The 21,233-nt window shown below is 36.7% G+C and overlaps 5 protein-coding genes and 1 pseudogene across 6 annotated transcripts; all 6 read right to left on the reverse strand.

The window, feature by feature from the left end:
- Window positions 1-2,479: 2,479 nt before the first annotated feature.
- Window positions 2,480-4,858, reverse strand: LOC17875540 (COBRA-like protein 9). The gene is made up of 2 exons (XM_006281732.2): window positions 4,309-4,858; window positions 2,480-3,987 (listed from the first exon to the last, which is right to left on the reverse strand). Exons 1-2 carry the CDS (start codon window positions 4,856-4,858, stop codon window positions 2,555-2,557), a joined length of 1,983 nt encoding a protein of 660 aa, XP_006281794.1. The 3' UTR covers window positions 2,480-2,554.
- A 2,109-nt stretch (window positions 4,859-6,967) lies between these two features.
- On the reverse strand, window positions 6,968-7,699 carry LOC17876837 (leucine-rich repeat extensin-like protein 5). The gene has a single exon (XM_006281158.2). The coding sequence runs from the start codon at window positions 7,593-7,595 to the stop codon at window positions 7,095-7,097; it is 501 nt and encodes a 166-aa protein (XP_006281220.1). The 5' UTR covers window positions 7,596-7,699; the 3' UTR covers window positions 6,968-7,094.
- A 3,989-nt stretch (window positions 7,700-11,688) lies between these two features.
- Window positions 11,689-12,388, reverse strand: LOC17875162 (GATA transcription factor 16). Its single transcript, XM_006281222.2, has 3 exons — window positions 12,334-12,388; window positions 12,100-12,237; window positions 11,689-11,998 (listed from the first exon to the last, which is right to left on the reverse strand). The coding sequence occupies exons 1-3, from the start codon at window positions 12,352-12,354 to the stop codon at window positions 11,729-11,731; spliced, it is 429 nt and encodes a 142-aa protein (XP_006281284.1). The 5' UTR covers window positions 12,355-12,388; the 3' UTR covers window positions 11,689-11,728.
- A 1,433-nt stretch (window positions 12,389-13,821) lies between these two features.
- Window positions 13,822-17,227, reverse strand: LOC17876533 (annotated as a pseudogene).
- On the reverse strand, window positions 17,212-20,034 carry LOC17876704 (importin subunit alpha-1). 2 transcript variants are annotated; one of them, XM_006281382.2, is made up of 11 exons: window positions 19,999-20,034; window positions 19,810-19,929; window positions 19,356-19,527; window positions 19,159-19,262; window positions 18,940-19,062; window positions 18,677-18,865; window positions 18,438-18,592; window positions 18,274-18,352; window positions 17,947-18,075; window positions 17,682-17,809; window positions 17,212-17,600 (listed from the first exon to the last, which is right to left on the reverse strand). In XM_006281382.2, the coding sequence occupies exons 3-11, from the start codon at window positions 19,432-19,434 to the stop codon at window positions 17,330-17,332; spliced, it is 1,257 nt and encodes a 418-aa protein (XP_006281444.2). In that variant the 5' UTR covers window positions 19,435-19,527; window positions 19,810-19,929; window positions 19,999-20,034; the 3' UTR covers window positions 17,212-17,329. The 2 variants fall into 2 exon arrangements, with proteins under 2 accessions (XP_006281444.2, XP_023645603.1); XM_023789835.1 differs by having other exon boundaries at window positions 19,356-19,540.
- A 371-nt stretch (window positions 20,035-20,405) lies between these two features.
- LOC111829003 (importin subunit alpha-1-like) lies at window positions 20,406-21,214 on the reverse strand (the record flags this gene model as incomplete). Its single annotated transcript, XM_023777599.1, has 3 exons — window positions 20,406-20,787; window positions 20,869-20,996; window positions 21,146-21,214. Coding segments are annotated over 3 exons (465 nt in total), but the record flags the coding sequence as incomplete, so codon positions are not given.
- Window positions 21,215-21,233: the final 19 nt, after the last annotated feature.

Genomic DNA, 21,233 nt, shown 5'->3' on the forward strand with positions numbered 1-21,233 from the left:
TATATTTTAGGTGGCTTCCTAGGATTCTTCTCTTCTCTCTCTCTTTTCTACATGTTGACATGCATTGTTTGCGAGTCAAGTCAATAAGCAGCTAGTTAGGTTAATTTCTTTCTTCATTCAAAATAAGAAGCTGCAAAAACTGAACATTTTGTAAGTGTTTCAATTCTTCATTGAATAAGTCGTATTTCCTTCTCCAACAACTAATAATGCATGTGGTCGTCCTAGTTTACATCATCAGCATAATATGCAAAAATGCAAAACATATAATGTATGTTCTTGCAAGGTCTAAAAAAAAAATTGGTTAAGTAATGAAAATGTCAAAATATAATATATTTCATAACGTTTTGGAAGAAAAAAGTTCACAATGATGACCATACATTTCTACTAGAAGTAGAAATATAAACAGGAACGACGCGCTGAAATTATTAAGATCAAATTACTTCAAGAAAAATATAACATGCATGGAGGATAATGTATACATTATTAATAACGTAATAATCTATTGCATGCATGGAGGATAATGTATAACAAAGACTAGTAGTATGCCATAAAAAATCACATTTTCTTATATGAAAAACAATATCAAACGTGATACAAAACTAAATCATAGCAAATAAACTAAATTTTGATTAAAAAAGTCTACATTGCCAGTTTCGACTAAATTCCAAAAGCGTAAATAACTTACATACGTACGATTCCGGATTCAATATCTAAAGAAGAAAACTCGATCACTGAATTGGGAAGTTCATTGCTTTATCCGAGATAAGATTGCCAAGATTTCATATTGAAATGCTTGCTCATTTACGCGATAAATCAAACGCTGCACTAAAAACTCACACATAACCTAAGAAAGAAAACATCGAATGTAAAGTTAAAATAAAAATAGTTCATTGAATGTTCATATGGACAAACACCAACAACACTTCTTTTAGTTAGAGGACCTCGTACATCAGCCAACTAAGTTAAACAAAAATCAAAAACAATATTTATATTAGCTACATATATAATAAAACATAACCTTTAAAATGGGTCTTTTTATGAACAAAAAGAAAAAATATTGAACTTTGCTTTTATCATATTCAAAAAAAAAAATTATCTTTAAAATAAAAACAAACTAATATATATCGCTTGAATCAAGCGTTGCCTGGTTCTCAAATCGAAGACAAATATTTATAGGGAAAATATCATTTTGCATCATTACTTAGTCACTCACTCACGATATAACAGATGGGATAATGAGGTTGCAGAGCGGGTTTAATGCTCCTATCAATATTCTCTCTAATTCATAGATAACAAAGGAAAACAAAACAAAATAGTTGTAGAAAATGTTTCTACTTCGTCAACTTGTGGATGAAGAAAAACGTTATAACGTTTCTTATACTCGAAAACCCAAACATAATCTAAATAACTAACGATACTTTGATCATGATCATTATCATTTTGGTCAAGGTCACGTATCGATTTATATTGGACGCATCATTTGTTTCATCATTGCGAAATTTACATGGAGACTGAAAATTCCGCAAGTCAATTCTAGTCCGACATTGGATCTCAATCTTTGTACCAAAACAAAAAGGAAAAACAAAAAAAAAACGAATTAGCTATAGTAATGAACTTAGTGAAATAAGTGAATAGGGTTTAAAGATGGGAGAGGCCATTGGGGGTTTATATAGAAGTCTTGGAAAAAAAAGATTCGGGGGGAGGTCCAAGAATTTAAAAAAATTATTCAGATTCTTTAAAGATCACGCTAACAAATCTTGCTGCGTAAAAATAAGATTGAATAAGTAAAAATATATCTAAAAATATAGTATATACCTCTAAAACTTTGTTTTTTAATATATAATCTCACTCAATTCTATCTTAATTAATCACGTTATATAAAAATCCCTATACTAGAGGGATAATTTCTATTTATATTTCCAAAAAATCCCTATGGTAGAGGGAATATGTATAACATACCATCATATTTCAAATATTTATACATATTCTACGTAGTAAACATTTATACCAAGTTTTTAGGACCCAATGTTACAAGAATATCTTCTTTTAGCTAAACCCGAACGTTACAAAACTATGTCGACTATATATTTTACGGCTAAAGGGATTGTTACCAATAATACGTAACGTTGAGTATATATACCTTTTATTTTACTTTTAAGTTTATGCGAACTATGGCATGTTGGGCTCTCTAAACCAAGCCAACTTTCCATTAGTATGATATTGTCCGTTTTAAGCCTAAAACTCAAACTCGCACTAATATGTTGGGTTCCTTTCCAAAAAACCTCATACTAATTATAATTGGACTTGACCTATATATTAGAAACTTCTTTTTCTAATCTTCCGATGTGAGATATTGGTTTGTATTCCAATACCATGTATAACTTTTTGCGTTCATAATTTTTTGGTATTATAGAAGGCAAAATAAAAATCTAGAATATAGTTTTACAAACAACTGCAGCTGTATAGAGTAAAGGTCAAATTTAATTTTACAAAACAAATTAATCAATCAAACAAAACAAAGTATAATAAACCCTAGTAAAAGAAAAAAAGCTTATTACCGAATCATAAACACGGCAACATAAAACGTTATAAAAGACAAAACCGTGATAAACTCATTTCGTCTGCCACTACTAGCCATCGGAAGTATATCTGGAAGCAAACATTCCTCGCCGTTAAATATCACTTTCGCCGGAAACCCGTCACGTTCCGCCACATTAATCCCCGGCGTGAGTTTCTTGCTGAACTGTATAACCGACTGTTGTTTACCTGGAACCCTAAGTTTCTTCTTCTTTGGATCTTTTTCATCAGCCTCCGCCACAAGATAGTCTAGACCCGGAAGACCTTCCATGAAAATGGTGTTGTTGACACTTCCGTCTACGCTTAGGAGACTTGCGTTGAACGAGTAGGCTTTCTCAAACCCTAGAAGCGCAGGTTTCTTCATCTGTACCGCGAGGAACCAGTTTGGAAAATCGATTTCTCCCCAATTGAAAATCGTGATCCTCACGGTCCAACCACCTCTATAGTCCGAGGCCATGTGCCAGTTTATCGATACGCCGCAATTATCCCCGCACGGCATCGGGTTAGGGACGGCTTTGTGCTTGAGTGCGTTCCAAGCAAGCGTAAGAGAGGTTCTGTTTTCGAAAGGTAAGAGAAGAGCCTCTGGAGGGATGAGAAGTGACGGTGACTCAGCGTTACAGGTGCGTCGCGTTTCGGAAACGCAACCACAAGCGCATGTGTTACAAGGAATGATCGAGTCGTTAAAGAAAGCAGAGAAGGATACACAACATTTTGGTATCTCGGTTTTGGCTTGTGTAATGTTGCATACGACCTGCCAACTTGCGAAAGATGATTTATTGGTGGGCATACCACTCGGATCCGGATAAAAAGTCGGGCTAACCCGAACGGGTGGCCCGCACGAGTAGTCCGGGTTTAAGGTCCCTTTGATCCTCCAGTTCTGCGGTGGGAATAGTGCGGAACGGTTGAAATCGGGAGGCATTTTAGAAACTTGCATCGTGAAGACGGATACTGATTTAGAAGGGTCCATGGTAGGTGGCAAGATAGTACCGTTCCTGCAGCAAGAAGGGATCTTGCCTAATATAGGATCATCCTTTTTGGTCGGAGGCAAGTCAACGATGACCGGTCGTCTCTCACAGGTGAGAACGTCAGCGAAATCGAGACCAGTGTAGATTAGGGACTGAGGACCAAAGATACATTTTGTAGCGTCCACGACCGTTGGATATGCGCCTTGCATTTTTTGTATGAACTCGTCTCGCATCCAGTCGAAACTAAGCTCCCAATGGTCGAGCCGACCTAGTGGGTTGTGGTTTTCCATGGTTACTTCGGTTAGGTAGTTCTGGTCGTAGGCTCGGATCACGTCGTACATTATGGTCAAGTCTCCAGGCTGTCGTGGGAAGAATTTGGTGGTGATTGTTGTGTTGACTTTAACGCTCGCGTCTCTCTTGCAGCACGTCGTTATCTCTCTTTTGCCTAATGGTACATATTTAATTGTTTGAGTTAGAAAAAAATGCTATTTAAACTTCAAACTGTATTTCTTTGTTATATGATAATTTAATTGCATTGTAAAAATTACCCAATATTTTACAAATCAGTAGTCTTTTTTTTCAATATATTGATTCACTTATTTTATAATTTCTAAATACTCGTTAAAATAATATCTAAATCAGTTAAAATGTATAAAACTATAAAATCTCCTAACTATATTTAGAACAAAATTTGAAAATGAACAATTACCATATGAAATATTTAACAAAACATAAGGTAAAAATAGAATTGATAGGAGTAACTTACTTTGAAGAGTAGGCTCAGGACAGAGCCAACCATCATTAACAAGCGATATGTTGGACGGCAAAGGAATAGCTGGAGGAGCCACCATGAACTGAGTCCCGACAAGCTCGATCTCAGCCGTCATTTGTTTCAAGTCTCCGGCCGTTTGAATGGCCGTTTTGAGGTCAGAGACAGGATAGCCACCAAAGATGGTGCCGTTTCCTACCAAAGCAGGAAGCTCAGTTCCGTTGACGATCAACGCATCGGTGGCTGAGATAAGTATCTCGTTGTGTTGGAATCCAACGAACACTCTCCATTCTTTGAGCTCTTCACGGCCATTGTTAAGAACCGTGAGGACTGACTCAAACCGATAAGGCTGGTCGCTTGTATCGTTTGGAGGGATCTTGCGGCCGAGTATGAACGCGTAAGAGAGAAAGATTCCGTTGCAAAGATCTGATGGTGGAGTTGGCGCAGGGGCTGGAGCCATTATTGTTGGAGGGAGCTGAGACATAGACGGTGGAGTAAGGGTTAATAAGAGTAACACTCCGAGTAAATTCGGAAGGAGTAGTCCCATTGTGCGTTTTGGAGAAAGAAACTAAACAAGAACCTAAACTGGTTGTGTTTGTTTAATTTGGTCTATATGAAACAAATAGTGTAACGCGAGTGCTATAATCATAGGAGCGAGGTTATGGTAAAACGTTGTAGGATACTAGGATGCACGTCTAAGAGGGTTTTGGGTTTAGAACTCGTGCCACGCACGTTGGAAGATCTGATAATGAAGAAGAGAATATAATAGCTGCTGAGACGTGAACGCAAATTAAAATTATTAGTTTTTCACAACATAGGCATGACACGATCATTCCAACAACATGCCAACATATTTCTAAAAGATTTAAGGGATCGTCGTAATGTCTGTATATATTTGAGATCTATTCTATCATTCTATGTGGTGGTCCGACTCGATATTTTGGACTTGAACTTTACAGATATGATCTAGGCCCAATATATACAGCTATACAAGGTAAGTCTGAATTGTCTCTGTTCTTTTCTTTTTAATTTTTTTTTTGTTTGTTAATCTTCTTTAAATTCATCTAAGATATGTTAGATATTTCTATTATAAATACAAATTAATTTAAATGCCAAAGTAAATAACCTAATAGGCTCTTAGTAAATAACTAGGGATCAAACAAATCTATGCTAGCTTAAGTCTAACTATACTTGTAAACCTAACATATGGCAACGCGAACACTCCTTTGCCCATTCTGTATATAGTTTTTTCAGTCATACGAACATGTGGGAGCTAGGTCCTCCAAATGACTATCGGAGCTCAAGTCATAAAAGACCAATGCGACTGGTCGATGAGTTAAGGTTTACAATAGGAAATGTTATGGTTTTGTACTTCAAATAAGAAAACTAACCACCTCCACGGCTCCACCGATGAGACTTTTGTATGAATTCGGGCGAGAAATAATGTTTAGAGCTGCCATAAACATAAACTTGGCCCGCTCATAGTCAACTCAAGAAGACTCTCCATGCAATGATTAGATGTCCATCTCATCTTTGGTTGGAAGCAACAAGTAAAATTATTTATAGGAAAAGAAAAAACTGACATAAGCCTGGAGACCGATCGTGTGTTTCCATATTGGGTCGGGGCTGCTTAGTCGTAGGCCCTTGGAAACCATCTATGCCCTTAAATTTTGCTTATAATCTTTTTTTTGGTAAAACGCTTATAACGTTTAATTTTAAAAAATCAATTATGAGTGTGTGTGTGTTTGTGGCCCAAATATTGTTTCTGCTTTGAGCCTTCGGATTCTTACGGTCACATCATTGCGGGTATAAGATAAGGTATGCTTGATCAAGTAACTCAAAATCTCTACGCCAACGAGAGTGTCAGCAACATTTTTATCAATAATTACAGACAAATATTCAACGACAATAGTAAGCTAAGTAATAAACAATTAAAGATCAATGGAGTATTCATTGAAGAGACAGACCATTGATCTTTTGTCCCACTCCCTCAACAACTTTTTCTTGGGTTAATTGCCACTAACCCAAATAGTAATTAAACTATCTTTACTTTGTGTATTAATCCGTATTTTAATACTCTTTTTAAGTTTTTTACGGCTTACATTAAGGTCAACATAAAAATTTCCACCGTCTCAAGCTAAACAAAGGCGAATAGTATTTTTTTTTAATAATCGATGCATAATTTAGCTGGAACAAAGCTGGCTAAGCCATAGAATTTTCTTGCATGTGCGAATTCACAATAATTGAAAAATACTTAATAGATATATTCTGATTTAACGACAATCACATGTGAATTATTATAAACTAATACCAATGATTAAAAAGATTACTAGTAGCCGTGAATTTAGCTGATCAATGGATATTGTATGACTAATCTAATTACTGTATTGTTTTGACCCATTAGTCGTGAAAAAACGACAGGATTAGTTAATTAACTAAATACTGAGATAAGGATAAATCAACCCAACCGACAAAATAGTGTTAAAATTGAACTAATTGAGTGTAAACCACTAAAAGAGCACATATATTATATATAAAGTAAACAATTCTTTATTTTCTGAATTCTGAATATGTTAATTAATAATTATCAAGAACAATTAAATACAAATTTGTCAACAACAAAAGAAAGAAAAAAAAAAGTTAAAAACAGATCGAAGAAAAAGTAAAAAGATAATGATTTGATCCAACATCATTTGGTTTTTTAATCCCATGATCAAAGATTTGTAGATCTAACCATCTTCCACATTATTCCGATGACTTTTTTTCCGACGATTTTGTTCCGGTCACACTAAACAGAGAAAAAGAGCAAAAAGAGCAAAAAGAACAGAACAAGAACTAGTAAACCGATCTGAGCCAGAACCTGGTGGTGGAGTATGATAGTAAAACGGGAAATAAGGGACGATCGGGTTCGGCGGAGGAGGAGTAGGATAGTTTCCTCCTGAGTAAGGCGGAGGATAGTAATAGCCTTGACCACCGTCACCATACGGTGGAGGGTATTTGTTGCCACCACCTGACTGAGAAGAAGGAGGAGGGTAATAGTAAGAGCTACCGCCACCGGAGCTAGGAGGAGAAGGAGGAGGAGGACATGCGGTTGTGGTGGGAGTTGACGGTGGTGGAGGAGAAGGTGGAGGAGGAGATGATTGGACTGGACTACAAGGGTTGTCGCATGAAGAACACATTGTACAAGAAACAACCTCGTCTTTAGATGTAACTGTCGGTGTTACTGACACTAGAAACAGAACAAGAACTGTAGAGAAAGTGTATAAGTACTGGTTTGTTTCCATTGTCGGAGATCGGATTTTAGAAGTTTCTTTTTGTGTGTGAATGATATGAACAAAAGAGGAAGAAGATGAGATGAGAGAGGAGGAAGAAAAGAGAAAAGAGTAAGGGAGTGGGAAAGAAGAAGGAGAAGCACGTTCAGAGAAGGAGGAGAGGAGTGTTCTTCTTTTTTTATAAATGGTCTTTTAAAATTATGTTTCATCATAAACAAAATGTGTTTGATTAAATAAAGAAATAAATAATTAGTGAAAGTTCGGTGGAGTGTTTTTATTACTAATAAAGAGTTTATTTAATTCTACTACTATCAGATTGAAACTAGTAAATGTAAATTTATTGGAGTTTTTATTGTTTAGTATGGTTTATATTGTAAATATGGTAGTATTAACATGTTTATTATAAATTTTTTTGGTGCATGTCAAATTATTTACCGTATTATCGTTAGTATTAATTTTTATTTTTATATTTTTCTAAGATGATTAAAACTAAATTTGTTTAAGAAGAAAAAGAAAAGTGTTATTTAAAAAAAAAAAGAAGAAATGAATAGTGAATGCAATTAAAAAAAAAGGTTGACGAGGACACGTTAACCTTTTTTATAACCGAAGGTTTTGTAATAAAGCACCGGAAATACGCGGATGTCGGGGGCAAATATGTCACGTCAGCTCTTGTAATGTCTGAAATGACGATAAAACCCCTAGTTCCGTGGCGGTCTCGTGGCGGCTGCTGCGTCGACGAGCCAAGTAGGGTTAGGGTGGTGAAGAGAAAGAGAATCTTCAAAAACAGAAAACAAAAAAGTTGTAGTGGTCATTATAGTGGGGCTTGACTCTTTTACAAGCTTTCAAACGTGGATGTATCTTATTGGGTTTCTTTGGTGTTAGCTTTCGAAGAGTAGACGTGAAGATGACGGAAGTGCCGATTCAAGAGTTTTTTTTTTTCTTTTCTTTTTTTCAACAACTTTTTTAGTTTCGAAAAATAAATTAAGTTTTGAGAAATTTTGGCATGTATAGCTCTAATGTCAACAACACTCATTAGTGCTAAGGATTCGAAGGAGTTTTCTTCGTGTGTGTGTACAGAAAACATAAACATTACTCCATATGCATAATACAATGCTGTACTAATTATGAGCATTATTATGTTTGATATGTATATTTAAAATGAGCATATGTGGTAATTAATTATACTGTTTCCAAATCACACTATCATGCACTCACAATTTTAACTAAGTACACAACTTTCAAGTACATCGTTTTCAAACCTAAATCAGCTCGTGAAAATCAAACTTGGAAATTTTCTATGAACATTGAAAATCAGCTCGTGAACGGCATTGGTCGGATGTTTGTCCAATATTCAGATGCCTTATTTTTTTCATTGCATAAGAATATGTAAACATTGTGGAAGAGATCGAAAGTCACATAACATATTGGAAATTTTCTTAATCGTGTGGATTTTAACTCTTTTAAAGTATGATGATTCCGGTCACAAAATTTGAACAAGCTTTAGACTTAAATAGAAAATGACCAGACGATTGAAACCATGCTTATTATGGTGAAGGTCATGATTAAAGCTAATATGGTTTCAAAAGGTGGATATTTTTGTTTTGCTTTAGTGACTCGGACCAATTGTTAATGCTAGCTGGAACTTTTTATGTTTTTTTTTAAAAAGATACTTAATTAAGAATAGCTACCAAATCCTAAACTAATCTCTAAAGTTTACAACAGTTATGTGAATTCTGCAATGGCTAAACTGCTAAAGTCTAAAGAGAATATGTGTGTTGGTGAGAATTTTACTTTGGTTTAAATCTATAGCTTAGTTCACCACTCTACTAATCAATTTAAAAGAACATCTTTTGTATAACTTTTGACTGTTTGATCAGTAGAACAAAATGTTGCTATACAATATGGTTACTTATTATCATATCATGGATACTTCGTATTATTGTCCCAGTGAGTTTTTGAGAATTGGACGCATCAGCGAGATTAGGATACTCATATCATATAATTTCAACTCCTACGTTTAATAATTTTCTTCTCATTTATTAGATTTTTGAAATACTTTGTAATTTTTTTTTGTCAACTACATGTGTTTATATTTTCAAGTCTTTTATAACTCATTCGATCATATTTTCAACCAGTACTATAAATGTCTAATTAAAAAATAAAACACACAAACACTACGACGACTTTTATTTTGTTTTGACATATTGAAAAACACCGACTTTTAAATTTTGATATAGTACGAAATCTTCAACATCTAAGTTATATTTGAAAAGTGAAAACACTATATATAAAATGGAGAACAAAAGTAATGAAACAGATTTACGTATAAAGCCAAAGAAGGAGGCAAAAATGACACCTAAAGAGATTGAAACTTCCATGTTTGACATGTGCCCAAAGATCAATCTTGTCCGAAGAATCGTGTTGCGTTGAACCACCTCCAAGACGTCGCAGCCCTTAAATGTCACGAGTTACTCATTTTGGCCATGCAAATCCAATCTTCCACCAACCTTTACCACATTCTCCGCACCAACCAGAACACTATTGTTCGATACATTTTACTAACCGGTCGCTCCATTTAGTTACGTAAAAGATCATTTGAGCGGACCACGTACGGCATGGCATGGCCAGCTAATTATATATATATATTGTTGACATATTTTTACCCGATTCGACTCTTACGATTGCTCATCACCATTGTAAAAAAGAGCGACGTTTTAAGAGCTGTTCAATATATCATTGAGGCTTGGCTTTAGTATATTTACATTGGTTCAAACTTCAATGTAGTGGTGTTGTTTAGACCATCCTCATTGGGGGTATCTTAGAAGGTTAAGATACCCCCACTTTTTCAAAGAAAATATGTTATATAAGGATTTTCTTTGGAAAAGTGGGGGTATCTTATCCTCCTAAGATACCCCCAATGAGGATGCCCTTAGGAGTCGATGTGTCCATCTTCATGGTGTAGTGGTCCATTCCATATATAGAAAGCTTTTTCCTTTTTAATGGGTCAAAACAATTGGAAAAGACGACGAGTTCTGTTAGTTAGGCTGAGAATTGGAGAGATTAATGAACCAGCGTCGTTGGGCTTCATCAAATTGTTTTGGCCCATTAATCTTTCTTTTGGCAAAGTAAATTGCAATTTTGCAGAAGTGGAAGCCGAAGACCCTGATTCTGTTAGAAGCTTTGGTATAGTAGACTTAATCACACTCACAGATGACATGCTCACATGCATATATTATGCCCAACATAGTAACTTAAAATGGGCTTCAGGCCTAATCCGATAACTGGGCTATGGCCTTATACAGAATGAAGAAGCAAGGTCACAAAACACAAGAGTCGACATTATACATAGCGGCGATTTGGACTTTGATTCACAACAAAACAAAAACACATTTAGTTTGGTCGAATAGTAGTAGTAATTCCCATGCGGCCAGACCAAGATTCGTGTTACCTAATTACAAGACATGTCATTATAAAAAAACAAACAAACTACAAGACATGTGTTACAGGAGTATTGTTTTAATGTTGACAAATCATATTACTATTTGTTGATATCATTAATATGTGTAACACCAAAATGATTATTCCAAAACCATAGTAAAATAACAATTTTTCTGTTGACACATCATATTACTATTTGTTGATACCATAATTTTGTTAAATATGATTTAGAGCAGGCAAATTCAGAAAATAACAATTTGACATTATGAAAACCATTTTTAATCTTTTTTATTTTATTTTAAACTTTAAAATTTCTATACTTTTCTCTTTTTTTTTTTTTTTTTTTTTTTTTTTTTTTTTTTAAAATTTACAAGATCTGTGCTTAACAGGTAGACAAGTCCCATTCCTGTCTTAATAAAGACAAAATTTTCAACACAGAAACAAATAATTTAAAACAAATGTTCCAAATAAATTAATAATAATACTAACCACCGAACATTATTTTCTTCTTCATCAACAACTTCCAAAACTTTTTTGTGATTTCCAAAATCACAACATAGAGATACCCAAAATTGATTGGAAATAACACAAAAATTTCACTTTCGTTTTTGTTAGTCATCATCACTCATCATCATCATCATCATCATCATTGCTCTTTAAACTCTAATCATATTGTGTGTGTGTGTGATCCAGATGATAAAAAACCACTAAGCGTAGACAGAGCCATAAGCGAGAGCCATGAGTAACACAGCGGCTTGTTCTTCTTCATCGAGCTTCCGCCGTTGTTTCTCCACCGTTGATTGACTCTTCTTCATCCCCAAATCAATCAACCTCTGTTTTAGTGATTCACCAAATTTAGGGTTTCCGCCGCCAGAACTCGATTTGTTCTTCAGTTTCTTGTTCTTATCATCATCATCATCCTCTGTAGTTCCTCTTCTCTTCTTCCTGTTTCTAATCCCACACGCATTACACAACGACTACATACAACAAAAAACCAAAAACATATCAGATCAGACCAAAGAGGCAAGACTAGAGACCAGATCAAACAGTGAAATTAGGGTTTATAGAAGTGTCACACCTTAGGACCAGCAGGACCCCCACGCCATAGAGGGGTTTTACTTGTACCACAATCAGAACAAGTCTTCTTGTTGTTGTTGCTCTGTTCGATCATAACATCTCCATCTCTTCTTTCCATTGCTTCTGGATCAACCAAAACCTAAAATCACACAAGCGAATCAAGCTTATTATCAGACCAGATCATCATCATCATCATCATTCATAAGAATCAAAAGAAGAAGCAGATCATTCTTACCTTGTCACTGTGATCTAACATTCTCAAACTTCCAAGATCGCCAAGTTGAAATGGATCTTTAGTGGGTTGATTGAGAAATCTAGGGTTTAGGGAAAAAAAAAACAGAGATCAAAGAAACTAGGGTTTAGAGAAGATCACGTCTCTTGGCAAAACATGCAAAGAGGTGTCACAGAGACAGAACCGAACCGACAGACACAAATGATCAAACGCGATTTTATAAAATTGGTTATGAAATTCAATTAAACCCTAGGATTTTGTTATTAAATGACGTAAATACCCTTTTGCTTATCCTTTATTATCAGAGGAAGCCACCCGCCAAAAACAAGTTCGCTTATTATTGTGTGTGAGTGATTTTGGTGAAAAGGGAAAAAAGAGCGCCACTTTGACCGGTGTGTTTGATCAGATACGGGACGGAGTACAGTTTCGTCCAGTGTGGAAATCATTATGATTCACATGTATTTGATCTTAGCCGTTCATTTCAATCTTTTACATTCCAATTCCCATAATTCTCTTTGTTGGGACTAATGATTAAGATTTGATTATAAAGAGAAAAGATTGTGAAAACATTTGAAATACTAATGATAGATTGGTTATAAAGAGAAAAGAAACAAGAGTGTGGTAGGGAATTAAGCCATGTAGATATGAATCATACCATATAATATTTTAAGCTGCAAACGAAATAATATTTGTGTGTTTGGTGTGTAATCGTTGACTTATCCATGTCTTTAAATGTTGAAACAAGATTTTGTGTTTTTTTTTGGACAACGTTTTATTGGTTAGAATATTTCATTTTCGAGGTTTAAAATTTGATTGAGTAGAGAGAAATGGACTTATTTGTCTCCCATTTGAAACCACACACATGTTCTTGGACTGTAAATGTTCATTGAGTAAAAATATTGTAAATGTTAATGATCTTAACAAATGCCATTGTTTGTTCTATAATGAGCAAAGATAATTCAAGAATTTGAGTAACTTTTTACGAACATGTATGTGTAGTTCAAATGGGAGCTAATACACTTCACATAAACCATTTGAAACCACTTAGTTTCCTCTGCTTCACTGTTCTAGTTGTGACAAATATTTATACAAAGGGGAGCCTTTTTGCTTGTTTTTTGCAGAGACTTGTGCCGTAAAATTGTTACCTTTCTGGTTCAATCCTATGGAAGGTGCCTCACTGCCTTACCTAATAAATAAATTAGTCTTTGATCTCGAGTTTCCTGTTTATTAAAGTAGTAAGAAGTGATTCAGAATTTACCTGAAAGTGTCTCTCTGTAGCTCTGTTTGTGCAAAGGATTGGAAAATTTTAGTTATTAACCTCACTCTCTTGTATCTGAGCATCTTAGCACTATTCTCTAAGCTGTAAAGAGAGGAAGCATGTTCTTCTACTGTTAAAACTTTCTAAAGGCTAGTCACAAATATGCCAGAACTTGAGATCAAACTTCTATGCCCCTCTATATGAGAGTGAATAAACAAACATATAGCTAAATTTCTAAGACAGATTATATTATCAACTAGGAAAGATGACTAGTATTCAAAGTTTCATACATGTCAAGAAATCTGAAAATGCAGCTGTGCAATTTTACACTTCTGCTCTTTTAGCTTGAATACATTTGACGATGGTGACTTAACTAAAAGGAAGAAGAATAGATTTACCAGATGTAAAAGTCTCTCAAGCACGTCTTTTGCTGAGACGCCATGAGTTAGCCTCGTGGTAACGGTCATACAAAGGCTCAATTCGTTCTTGGCGTTTACGCTTGCTCATTTTCATTGGGTCAGAGACTTTGAAAAACCTTGGAGCTAACTCAACAAGCCACTTTGGGTCAATCACAGTCACTTCCCTCATGTACTCTTTGGTTGTCATCACAATATCATGATATATGACCCAGTCTGGTTGTCTCTGGAAGAGCGCGCTGCTAGGGTGTATATAAACCGGTTGATTCTCTACTAACGTCCTGTAATTACCTTCATGTGGATCTTTTCTTGCTACATGGAAGAAGAATCCTGCTGCGATTGCTTTCCTTATCTTCGTGAAATTATTCCGTGCACTTACCACATCTAGTTTATATCTGCAAAAATACAAAAAAAAAACACATTGAGAAACTGAACTTGGATTGTCACACATCATCATTACAAAGCTAAGCTCAATACTAGTTTAGTTACTTACTTGTCCATAATGCTGAGAAGTTGTTTCTTCATGTCTCGAGCATGTTCTAATGATCGTGACTGTATGAAGTTTTCAAAACACCATGGACGTGAGAAGTTTTTAGCCTTCCAAGCTTCATATACAGCTAGCAATGTCAAGTGATCACCTTCCGGCTGGAAAAACTTTGCCCGTTTTTGGTCTGCTTGAGCTTGCTTCTCCCTTGGTCTATAAAATATGTTTCCCGTCTGGATCATAGCAATCATAGTTAAAATCTCATCACTGCAGCCGAGATCCACACTCGCTAGCAACATTTTCGAGAGAGGCGGTTCAAGAGGAAACTCCGCCATTTTCCTACCTAGCTTTGTCAACAAACCTTCCTCATCTAAGGCTCCCAAGCTGTATAACTGTTTCATTGCAGAGACCAACGCTTCCTGATTAGGTCGATCCATGAAGTTAAACGATAACAGGTCATGGATCCCCATTGCTTTCATAGTCAGGGTTGTCATTCCAAGATTGATTCTTTGGATTTCAGGGATTGATGTAGGAGGCATCTCATTACGATATGCGCTCTCCGTGTAGAGACGGTAACATTTCCCAGGTCCAGTTCGACCAGCACGTCCAGCCCTTTGCTTCGCCGATGCCTGTGAAATTGAAGTTATGACAAGCGATTCTAGCCCTCGCGCTGGATTATACACGTTCTGCTTTGCAAACCCCGGATCAACAACATAATAAATCCCATCTATTGTCAAAGAAGCTTCTGCAATGTTTGTAGCTACAACCACTTTTCGTTTACCAGGAGGAGAAGGATCAAATATTCTAGACTGCATTTCACTAGGAAGGGCACTATAAACTGGAAGTATGATGAGTTCAGGAACATTTTTACCTAAACCTTTCATTCTCTCGTACAGAGACTGGCAAGCAGAATCGATTTCTTCTTGCCCCGTCAAAAATACAAGAATGTCACCCTCAGGTTCAGTCAAGTGAATCTGAAGGACTGTGATTAATGCTGCATCCAAGTAATCTGTTTCTGGCTGTTTGGTAAACAGTATCTCAACAGGAAAGGTTCTTCCAGGAATTGTAAAAATATTGCAGTTGAAGAAATATGTAGAGAACTTCTCTGCATCCAGTGTGGCAGATGTGACTATCAGACGAAGGTCAAGCCTACGTTTCATCAGCTTCTTTAAAAGACCAAACAACACATCGGTGTGAATTGTCCGCTCGTGAGCTTCATCAAGCATAATCACAGAGTATTGAGAGAGGTTTTCATCAGTCAGAATCTCCCTAAGAAGCATACCATCAGTCATGTACTTGATCACTGTATCTGGTCCAGTACAATCCTGGAATCGAATCGCGTATCCCACCTCCTCTCCTAAACGACAACCAAACTCCTCAGCTACTCTCTTTGCAACAGATGTTGCGGCAACCCTACGAGGCTGAGTACATCCAATCTTTCCTTTTGTTGTGTAACCTGCTTCAGCAAGATACTGAGTCAGCTATGTTGTTTTCCCAGACCCAGTCTCACCAATGACCACCAAAACTTGATTATCTTGCACAGCCTGTATCAGCTCCTTTTTCAACTTGTAAACTGGTAGGCTCTCCCTTTGCTCTTGGATAGAAAGCTTTGATCTTTGTCCAAAAGTCGGAGTTTTTCCAACGGCATCCTTCTTCCACTCAGGCGTGTCATATGCTGAAAACCGACGCCCCTAAGCTCTTGAGCAAGATACCTTTCACCAGTTTCAGGCATAGGGTCTTCCCATGGACGATTCAGATCCTTAGGGATTGAGTCATGCATCGTTCTTTGCTGCTGTTCCCTCATTTCTCTTCTCTCCTTAGCAAGGGCAGACTGAAGTGCAGCTGCACGACTCAAGGAACCTTCCGGATTCTTGAAAATCTTTACCGGAGACATGTCAACAGAGTACTTAGTTACCCTTGTAAAAAAGCAGGTTCGTCTTCATTCATCTCAATCTCAACCTCTTCTTCTTCTTTAGCACCTTCCTCTTGATCCTCATCATACATTGGAAACTCATCCACTCTCAAGGCACCAGAGGCAATCATCTGCTTGGCTTCCCATCTCTCAGGAGAGCTCATATTCTTCCCAGTCCTAGTCACACTCACATGTTCATCTTTTGATCGATTCAGAGGAAACAAATCTCTCCCCGTATCCTGATCAACATCTCTCATGGAAAGACTGCATCGACCATTCAAAAAAGACATTACTTTCACTTAAACATCCATATCCAGCTTCACGAAATCTCTAGTAACCATCTCAGAAACATGAACAAGACCTTCTTTTCCTTTAAATACACCAAATTCAACAAAACAACCACATTCCATAACTCTAGTAACCCTACCTTTGTATACCTTATACAACTCCGGCTCATCATTCCTGTTTCGACGCTCTTCAGCTTCCCTCTCAATCTCCTTATCAAGCTCCTTCACCCTATCTTTAGTATCTTTAGTCCTCAAAGCTTTCACTTTATTCTGATCCTCACCATCTTCTTTCTTCTTCTCAGAGTTGGGATAGATAGCGTGGATTACAGTTAACAGAGAGCGGACGAAATAATCAGGCATCTCTGCACCTTCGTCCTTGAGCTTGTTATCGAATTCATCTACAGTCTCAGAGTGGCGACCAAGATCAATGATGAACTCGGCTAAGTATTTTTCTCCAGAGCCTATATGAGTCTCTAATTCGTTGCAGACATTGGAAACTAGAGAGAGATGATTCAGTTTCTCCATGAGACAAAACACAAAGCCTAATCGGATAGAAGAAAACAAGAAGTTTCGATTTCTAGGGTTTATTTATAAGAGATTTATTTGTCGGTTTATGGGCCTTTCACGTTAAATCAAAGCCCATCAAATTACAGCCCAGTATGTGTTCAGAATCTTCAAAGCCTTCTCGTAGATCTCATTGCTTCCGTGTTGTTGCAGGCTCTCAATCTTTTCTAACCCTTCCGCATCTTCAATCAGTTTACAATAAGAATTCACGTCTTCTGCCTTCTTCTTCTCCTCCTCTCCAACGATCAAAATCCTTTCCAAACCATTTAGACAAGCTGAGATGGTCCTCATATCTGGACACACCAGGAGATCACATAAAGGTTTTATGCAACCTTGGTCCACCAAGTATCTGAAACACACCAATGGAGATTATGACTTGATGATCAATAAGCATGTTAAAAGTGAAAAGAAAAAGAAGACAAGGACGTACTTGATTTGATCATGAGAAACACCTAGGGTCACATTTGATATTGCACATACAATGTCGTTCTTAATGTACGGTTCAGTATTTTGAGCAAGATAGACCAAACTTGGAACCAAATTTGCCTCAACAGCTAACTGTATTCACCAGGGGAAATAGGAAGACAATATAGAACACAATTAGTGATAGCAACAGAAGGGTAACTTTGTATTATGTTCTGCAACTACAACAATTAGAAACTGATGCATATAATAAAGCAACAATGACTTCTCACCTGAGTTTGTTCTTGAAAGTATGCAGTAATGCTTGAAATCGTAACGAAAGTGGCTTTCTTTATGTATATGTCAGAGCCTCCAGTAAGCAGGTTGCAAAGACTGGGTAAAGCACCACAATCGATCATAACCTGAAGAATAAGTTCAAAAGAGGTTTATTCAGAGCATTTCGTTGTTTGGTTACAAAATCTAATCACAGCATTATAAACAAGGAACATATAACAAAGCAAGCACTGCATCTTCCCTACTAATAGCAGTGCAGTGATATAAAACATTCTAGAGACATTATGATAATAATAAGCTTCATAAGTGGAATATGAGTTACATACTTGGATCTGATCATGATCGTTTCTAACTAAAGTCGTAATGGTAATAAGTACAGGAACAAACACAGCTGGGGAAGGGTGTCTGCAAAAGAAAAAAATTGTCAGCCTTCATATCCAAACATGTCACAAAGGTTTAAATATGCATATAGATTCTGACAAGTACTAACCGGAGAAGTTCAACTAGTTTTGGGACAAATTCAGACTCGATCACACCCAGGAATTCATCTTCTGAACCTTTACACACATACATAATTGCCACGCAAACATTTCCCAAGACTTCATCATCATTTGAATTAAGATGTCGTTCAAGTGCATGTCCCATCTGTTAATCGATGCTTCATATGTTGTGATTATTGGATATAAAAAAAAACAGAGGAAACAGAGAGAGAGAGATGGGTAAGAAGACCTCTTCGAAGTAAGGTGGAGGCATGCCACGACACAAGTGACACAAAGTCAGAGTGGCTAATCTTAGCGTCGACAAGTTAATATCCTTGGACTGTGTCAGTAGATTCAACAGTGGTATCAATGCCCCAGAGGCAAGAACAAAGTCACGGTGTGTTGGCTGACCAGCAATATTACATATTGCCCATATAGCCTGTAAGAATAATGTCAAAACTCATAACTGTGACAAAGCAATCACATTTACAACATAAAGTACAATACTTTTACCTGATCACGGACATAATTTCTATTTGAATCAAGAAGCCTGACTAGCCTACGAACTGCATCATGAGCAACTAGCAGATCCGGTCTATAAGCAGCAATGCTTGTTAAACAGCAAGCTGCGTGATACTATAAAAGACCATTGAATATATCAGAATCAAAGATTACACTAACATCGTAAAAATATCAAATCTGATTAGGGTTTTTTTAGAAATTTCTTCGAACATTAAGCTCAGGGAAATCTTCCGCGCCAAGAAAGCGAACCAAAGGATACATAATTCCATATTGTATCAGATCTTCGGCATCAAGATCCACTGTTCCTAGCTTACCTGGACAGAGCACAAAACTTAAAGAAACATTCGAGTGTAATGATTAAAGGACGAATCTTTCAAGAAAAGTAAAGAAAGTAAACAGACTCTTACGTAGAATATAGTTGATCTTGATAGCGGAACAAAGCTGTCTTGAACGCTCATCTGAGTCAAGGTCATCGAGCAAACTCATATCGTCTGAGACGAAGCTTGGGGTTTAAGCAACGTGGCTTTCTCTCTTCTTCGACCTCTCCAAAAGCAACTGACGAAGCTTGAAGAGAAAACCCTAGAAAGATCAACTGAAATGTGAAAGACGCAAAGAACTTTTGCAGTTGAGCAGAGCAATAAACAACTATGGTGAAGGAGCGAACGAATAAAACGGTTTACACTAGTTATCGTTATCAGAAAACCGGTTTGGTTTAATTTAATTTGGATTCAAACCCAATTAAATTGATTCAGTTTGGTTTTGAGTTCTCTCCCGGTTTAATCAAACCCGAAATTTCAATTTGTGTTTAGGAACGGATTAGATCCCAAATCGGAGTGAAATTAGGGTTTACAAGAGTCTAACCTGAATCCCAAGACCAGCACCATGCCAAAGATGGGTTTTGCTAGTACCACAATCATCAGAACAAGTCGGTTCGATCATGTATCCAGCTCTTGTTTTCATGGTTTCCGAACCAACCAATTCCTGTAAACACAGAGCGATCAACATCACATTTTCAACAGATCATACCCGAATCAGAAGCATTATTATTACCTTATGTGAGTGCAGAGAAAAAGAGAGAAGAAATAGAAGAAGAAGAAGAAGAAGAAGAAGAAGAAGAAGAAAAAGAAGAAGAGCTAGCAAATGACGAAAATGCCCTTTTGTTCCTTATCTATTATCAGAGGAAGCCACCCCCGCCAAAACGGCGAAACAAAGGAATTTTGAGGTAAAGTTTTTAGTTTTTGGCGCCACTTTTAACCGTGTAAGGTTATGATCAGATACGGTTTCATCGAGTGGTCAATGATGATGATTCACGAGTATATCTAATCGTAGCCGTTTAATTTTTCAGATTTTGAGTAAAACATTAGAAACTACTCTAAAACTTCACAAAACGTAACAAAGTAGTAGAGACTCCAAGTATGAAACGTTTTACAATGGAGCCAAAGCTCTTCTATCGCCTCTGTTACTTTCATTTGATAGAACCAGTGATGTATTAAGAGACCAAAATGTCACCAAGAAAAAGGAAAAGACCAGATCCATCAACTTAGAGGTTGTACTTGTGTCTTCTCATTATCCTATACACCCCAGTATGTCTCCACAATGTTCAAGGCCTTCTCGTTTATTTCTTTGCTTTCGTGTTGTTGCAGGTTCTCAATCTTTTCTTTCCCTTCTGCATCTCCAATCAGCTGAGAGTATAAGTTCACGCCTCCGGTGGTGTTCTTCTCCACCTCTCCAGCTACCAAAATCCTTTCCAATCCATCTAAACACGCTGAGATGATCCATACGTCTGGACATACTAGGACATCACATAAAGGTTTTATGCAACCCTGCTCCACCAAGTATCTGAATCACACCAATGGAGATTGTGACTTGATGATCAATAAGCATGTTAAAAGTGAAAACACAAAGAAGACAAGGACTTACTTGATTTGATCATGAGAAGCAGCTAAGGTCACATTTGAAATTGCCCATATAACGTCGTTCTTAAAGTCCAGTTCAGTATTTTGAGCCAGATGGACCAACTTTGGAACCAAATTTGCCTCAAGAACTAACTGTTATCTCACCAGGGGGAGACAGAGACAAAATTGAACACAATTAGTGATAGCAACCAGACAGAAGGGTAAATTTGTATTACGTAGACGTTCTGCAACTACAACAGTCAAGAACTGATGCACATAATAAAGCGACAAAAACTTCTCACCTGAGTTTGTAAGTAAAAGCCTACAGTGATGTTTGAAATCGTAACCAAAGTGGCTTTCTTTATGTCTTTGTCATAGTCTCGAGTAAGC

This window comes from Capsella rubella, unplaced genomic scaffold, assembly GCF_000375325.1.
Source record: "Capsella rubella cultivar Monte Gargano unplaced genomic scaffold, Caprub1_0 scaffold_8, whole genome shotgun sequence".
Lineage (NCBI taxonomy): Eukaryota > Viridiplantae > Streptophyta > Magnoliopsida > Brassicales > Brassicaceae > Capsella > Capsella rubella.